General features: G+C 41.4%; 1 protein-coding gene across 1 annotated transcript in view; it reads right to left on the bottom strand.

Annotated features, from left to right (window-relative positions):
- igdcc3 (immunoglobulin superfamily, DCC subclass, member 3) overlaps positions 1-6,764 on the bottom strand; it is a 51,177-nt gene continuing 44,413 nt past the window's right edge. The window contains exons 8-14 of the mRNA XM_068574999.1: positions 4,311-4,558; positions 3,285-3,449; positions 2,874-3,062; positions 2,524-2,628; positions 1,718-1,853; positions 1,379-1,586; positions 1-186 (exon numbers count right to left, since the gene is read on the bottom strand). Coding sequence (XP_068431100.1) covers positions 61-186; positions 1,379-1,586; positions 1,718-1,853; positions 2,524-2,628; positions 2,874-3,062; positions 3,285-3,449; positions 4,311-4,558 — 1,177 coding nt within the window. The 3' untranslated portion in view covers positions 1-60. The remainder of the gene's footprint in view (positions 187-1,378; positions 1,587-1,717; positions 1,854-2,523; positions 2,629-2,873; positions 3,063-3,284; positions 3,450-4,310; positions 4,559-6,764) is intronic.

Below are 6,764 nucleotides of genomic sequence, written 5' to 3'. Positions count from 1 at the left end.
GAGAATAGAGTCTACGTGGACACCGTGGGCAGCGTCCTGTGAATCGGCCTTCGTACACGACTAGCCTTGGTCCTGCCGCCCTGCTCCCGCTGGAGGAGGCTCCTGGAACTGCGTCTCTCGCTCCACCGAAAACTTGTCCAGCGGTATCGTAGACAGCTGGGCGTCGTTCAGCACGTAGGAGTCGGACTGAAAGCACATGTAAAATGAAATAGGGTTACGTGGAGAGTGCATTTAAATCATTCATTGGACATTTTGGCCCACAGATAGAGGCAGAGAGAAGAAACAGACAGCAAACAAACAACCAAGGTCCCCGGCCAGAAATCTGCCGTTACACATGGCAGGATTCCTAGCCAGCAGGATGCCCCGCTTCTTTGTTGTGTAATAAACAACGTTAGTGCAGTTAAGGCTTTTCTTTATTCTCTGAGTTACTGCTTTTCGTCAATGTAGTTTGTTTTTGTTTTTATCAGACTATTATGGAGGTATTATAAACAAACTGTAGCTGCAGCTTACACCTTTACTTTATGTAGAACATATTTGATCCTGTTTCATTGTGTTGTTGTTTTCTACTGTACTGTTATGTTGTGAATCATTTCTTTTCTTCTTATTTTGCCCAATTGTTTGGGTTATATTGAATAAAAGAAGGAGAGACATTTAGAAGCAGCATTCAAAGAAAGCAAAGCAGAAAAAAACAGACGTTGATGTTTTCACTCCAGCAAAACAAAGTTTTCCGCTTCAAAATTGCACTGTTTGTTTTTCTGATGGAATAAATAAGTCTGTGAAGCTGTTTTTTTAAATTTAATTTAAGTATAATACTTTTATTAACTACAATTCTATTTTAGCTTGGGATTTTTTTTTGCAGTCGAAGCATCAATACTGCACTCACAAAAATAACTTCTGAGATGTTAAACGTAGCAACATAGCTGAGAATAGGTCAAGCGGGGCAAGAAACACGAGTGATCAGAAGAGCCTAAATAAGAAAAAACAGAACTAGCTCGCACTGTAATTGAAGTCAAAATTATAAGTGAGCTCACCTGTGATCTTGTTAATAATCTTTCAACAGGAAAAACATGAATGTTCATAACTACTAGTTTTTCGTAAGCTGTGCTGGATATCTACAACAGCAAGTTTGGGTTTTAATTTTGCTGTAGAAGGCCAAATATACAACAACAATATATATATATATATATATATATATATATATATATATATATATATATATACATATATATATATATATATATATATATATATATATATATATATATATATATATATATATAACCCAAGCTGAAATAAACCTTCTTTTACCTTTAAATTATCTTCATCTATGACACACAATGGCTTCCAGTTCACTTTATTTCTTATTATCAGGCCTCACCATGCATGTATCTTGTGTGGGTTGAGTGAAAAGTCTCTCCAGCTCGTTGCTGTCGGCCACTTTCTTCCCCGCAGCGCTGCCATTGACCTCCATCTTTCTCCTAGCAGCCCCGTTTTGCCCAGAGGCCCCCTGGGAGGAGGAAGAGGACTCCAACACTGCGCTGTGCCTCGCCTGAGGGGTGGCCTGAACCGTCTTACACATCACTAACCTGTGGATTACATGAACACACACAAAACTCTTTTCAGCTGCAAACGCATGATAACCACATGACAATTATCTTCAACAAAAATCATATATTGGGACCTTTTGTCCCGGTTTTCACGTCATGGTGGTACTAACCTGCCGCGGTAGCTGAAGACGAGGAAGAGCACACAAAATATGATGCAGGTGACTCCGATGTGAATGCCGATTATGATGCCTGTAGTGGATGTTTTGCTCTGTTCATCTTTCACACAGTCGCATGGGGCGTCCAACGCTGAGAAGATACAGAAAAACTCAGTCAAACCACAACAAAATTTATGGAAACAATACTACATTTGGAGAGCAGAAGCTCAGGCTGGGCCAGTTGAAGAAGTCTAAACTACTATTTTAACACTTCATCTGTTTTCTCTAATTACTAACTATTGGTATCCCAAACATGTTTGAAGTAAGCAAGTACGACAAGTTCGATTATCTTCTGAATTCTTACACAATTTCTCAGTCTGAGGCTGAAGCTACTCCTTTCTTTTTTTAACACTTCCTCTGTTGTTTTGGAGACAAAATAAATTACACTTTCTAATAACATTCCCACTCAGGGTTCAGACATTTTTCCCTGATACCATTATTTTTGGGAGTTTTCCATGTGTATTATTTGTTTAATTTAATAATCATACATTAAGTCAAACAGGTTATATGTGAAATCACTGAAATCATACTATATTAACACTAGTTCTTATATGGGGACTTAAAACTGGTAATGCGTTTGATGGTGCTGCCTTTTTGTGATAAATCAAACTCCAACACTACGTCAGCGAGCTGTGCGTGTGTGTATGTGTCTGTGATGGTCAGCAGAAAAGATGACACGTGTGACATAGTGAGGTACATTAAACTGGATGCACTGGTGGTGCAGCTGCATGCGTCTCTCTTTGGTTTAGTAAGACAATCACCAGATTTCTCAACCGCCTCCCGAAGCGAAACCAATCGCGTGGTTGCGTTGCCGTCTCCGTGTTCGTTGAATGCGAGAAGCTTTATCTCATAGACCAATGTAGGATCTGGACAAAAAGACAAGGAAAGATGTTAAGCTATTGCATGAAGCACACCCCTCTTGAGGTAGGAGAGTGTTTTTAATCCTCGGTCAATCTTCAGCACAGTTCCACAGAGAGATTATTAAATCCTCGTTCACAAGCACTATCGAGGTGGCTCGTTTAATGAAGATTACAATGCCAATCAAGCTCATAGAAACAGCTAAGCAAGTTAAAAACAATAAGTTGTAGTTCCAAGAAACTACATGTCTCACCCAGTTGAGTGATGTTGTACTGGGTGACGTTGCGAGGGAATGTGATGGGACCAGTGAACAGCAGTGTGTGCACTCTTCTGTAATACAGCCTGAAGCCATGATGTTGGCCCAACTTGGAGGAAGGTTCCCACCTTGCTTGTATAACACTGCTGTTCACCACATTGGTGTAGACGGAAGGAGGTGCTGGCACTGCAACATGAAATACAGACTGTCAACCAAAGTTGTAGAACAATGTGATAGTAGCAGCACTTACAGCTTGTATTTTGCAGCTCGAGTTATGACACCTTATGTTCAGTACAAAATCGTACGTGTTTTTGTACACTGCAAACCTTTCATATCTATGTCTATTATTGGTGAGAAATAGGTTTTGTGGTAGAGTGTGTTGGTGTGTGTGCTCTGCTTCCAGCTCACCCTCCCCATTAGTGCGCTCGGTGACACTGTCTGATGGTTTGCTGGCCCCGTGGGATGTGTAGGCCTTGACGTAGAAGGTGTAATAGGTGGAGGGCTCCAGGTCTCTGATGGTTTGCTGCAGCGTCACCTTACTGACGGCTTCCTCATACTCCATCTCCGCTGGGTCTGAAGGAGTGAATGATATAAAGGGAGAAAACAATAAATACGATCGAGTTCTGCCATTATTGTATAATTATTGCCCATTTTACTGGATTTATCAGAGCAGCTCTGTTAGTTAATAGCTAATCTAGGTTGAACTAAATGGTAATGGGTGGCTGAATTGCAGGGGTGGAGTTGGGAGATGGAGGTGGTTAAAAGGGGAGTTGCAAAGGACGTGTTAAAGCATTTTTATTGCTCTCAAGCCGGAGACAACCAACCATAACCACTACCACCTCCAGCCGTCAACCTGTTGGGCCATACCATGCTGGAAGGGTAATTACAGCAGATACTATTGTTGGATCTGTTTGACTGGTACTGTACACAAATGGATCCCAAGGTAAAATTTGTTTTTTTCGTCCTCATTATATCCCTCTGGATAGTGGAGTGTAGGGACTCACACCGTAGCACTGAACACATGTTTAGTTGTTTGTTGGGAGGGACGCATTTACCTTCTGCTTTTTCCTAATACTGTAAGCAGCTATGGACAAGTATAGTATATGTATGTGACCAATTTCATCAAATTTGTAAGATGCATACTGCAACTTGCAAAATTCTATAATTTCCTTGCGTATCATTTTGACACATTTAATTAATCACGAGGAACACCACAGGAAGCATGAAAGAGGAGAGTGACCATCATTTGTGCAAAGGGCAATTTGTGATCAGCACGTAAGCAGTGTTCGCAAATTGTTTCTGTGATCTGGGACCCTCGCTGTTAATGTCACCGTCATCTATCTTCGTCAGCTTTTTGACACTGTCAAATTTTAAGGGGACTCATTTTTATATAATCTACTGCATATAACTACTTAGATCTTGAGCGCAACCCACCTGAAGTCTTGCGAATGTGGAGCACATAACCGATGATGTCCTGGGTGTTTTGATTGGGCTCCCTCCAGGACACCTGGATGTTGGTGGGTGAGAGGGCCACGGCCTGCACATGGGTGGGCTCACCGGGCAGTCCATCAGCCCAGAGCACGGTGAGGCGAGCACTGGCCTGAGTGGAGCCAGCGCTGTTCTCAGCGATACACTGGTAGATAGCCTCGTCGTCCTGGCTAATACCGTATATAGTCAGTGTGCTGTGAGAAGAGAAGGAGAGGAGAGTTGCAACAGGAAGGCCAGAAAGAAAGAAAGAAAGAAGGGAAAAAGGGAAGAAAGGAAGGAAATTGTGAAGTTTAGTAGAATACACAATAGAATACAAATAACTGCAGTGTGTATTAAGGAAATTCATTAAAATTCAATTAAATGTAAACAGAGTGTGCAAAATGTGGAATCCAAGATATGTAAAAAATATATATACACAATAGAATATATATATATATATATATATATATATATATATATATATATATATATATATATATATATATATATATATATATATACACATATATACACAGCACTTGTTGGAGAAAACTTCTATTTCACTTTTTTTTTTTTACTACGCCTGCATCTGTGAAACCTTTAAACTGTTCTTCGCTGTCCATTCGTACATGTATTCTCACCTCCTCACTATACCTACACAGCATGCACTCACGCACCAAGCACGCACGCACACACACACACACACACACACACACACACACACACACGCACACATAGACACACCCTCCCACACTCAAGGCCTTCACTGTATATTTCTTTCTTTCAATCATCGCTCCTCACCATTGTACCTTCACCACTTTGCTCTTTGTCTATCTACTGTATGTCGACTCCTTCCTCTTTCCCTCCGGACCTGTCTTTTGTTTTAGAATAAATATAAGCATTGTGTGTGTGTGTGTGTGTGTGTGTGTGTGTGTGTGTGTGTGTGTGTGTGTGTGTGTGTGTGTGTGTGTGTGTGCATGTTGAGTAGGTGTTATTAGACAAGAATATCCACTCTTATTTGTCCGAAGGCAAAAAGAAAAATAAATCATTGAATACACTATGGAAATGGTACCCTGTGGTGCAATAAAATTACTCCATGCCATTTTCATACCAAGGTCATTTATTCTGTATTTAAGGTATAATATGTGTGGGAGAAAAGTGAAAACTCACATAGTGAATACTTTGAAAATGTGGAAGAGTTTTGTCCCTTTTCACTTGAAGTAGAGACAATGACATGACTTAGGGCTTGATGGCATTGAACAGATCTGAAGCATCTTTTTAATAAAGGCAAGAAACCCCTCTGGCCTAGAGTTCCCATGCTTTAACAAGAATTGAATGCCACAGGAGTTCAACATATTCTGCACCATCCCGCCTAATCTGTCACTTGCAGTTCGTAAAAACCCTATGAACTGATTGTCATCTTTCTTTGATTGATAGCTTGGATCCTATGTGCATTAAATCGAAATGTGTTGCGAAATGTCAGGACCATCCCGTAAGGAAAAGCATGCCATTCATAGAAAGAACAACATGTCAGCCATGCGCGGTGTTCGTGGTCTGTCATGGTGACCTTTCGGACCTGTGAAATGGGACATGAGGTAAGTGGCCTTTCAGCTCTGAACAGAAGTCGTCCCACCCTCAGCGAGGTTGGTGAGGATGAATTTGTATATATATATATATATATATATATATATATATATATATATATATATATATATATATATAGAGAGAGAGAGAGAGAGAGAGAGAGAGAGAGAGAGAGAGAGAGAGAATAGAGGATGCTCTTCTGCGTCAGCGGGCAGGATGGAGACGTGAATTCCTTTTCAAAATTGATGTACTGGGATACAATTACAATACTTTTCTAATCTGGGTCAGAACTGTCTGCGAGGTAGAGGAGTTATTATTCTCTCTGGTCTGCCAGGTGGATTTAATCTGGATAATTATCAGGTCAAAGAGGCCCTCTGTATTTCGCCCTCTCCAAGCCAATCTCACCTCTGACCCCGGTAGTGGCAGCAGTCGCCAGCCCTCAGCTCGCTACTCAACCATCCCATTTCTGACAGTCTTTCATATCAGCGATGGATGGAGTGTTCGCAGACGGGCGGCCCTGAACAGACGCAGCAAAGGGGCCCCCAGGGACGCACTACCTGATGCCAGCGGGCCTGGATGGGCCTCCTGAGTGTGTGAGGGGAATGCAGGGAAATTTCACAAGACGTTGCTTGTTTCAGACGGTACAGTAGCATCCAACCGCATGTAGTCTCTTACCCACATACACGTGCATGAGCACAAACGTATACATGCCGAGCCGGTGACGCGCAGACGGATCCTGCTGAACTTGTGAAATTCCACACCTGCTGTCTAAACTTCCTTTCCAAATTCATGAAAAAGCTTCAGCGGTTTATTAAACTCAGATTCAAATCAGAATAT

This window comes from Clinocottus analis, unplaced genomic scaffold (genome assembly GCF_023055335.1).
Source record: "Clinocottus analis isolate CAN_PGR_092001 unplaced genomic scaffold, fCliAna1.0.p SCAF_1, whole genome shotgun sequence".
Taxonomy (NCBI): Eukaryota; Metazoa; Chordata; class Actinopteri; order Perciformes; family Cottidae; genus Clinocottus; species Clinocottus analis.
This window is presented reverse-complemented; position numbering and strand designations above follow the sequence as displayed.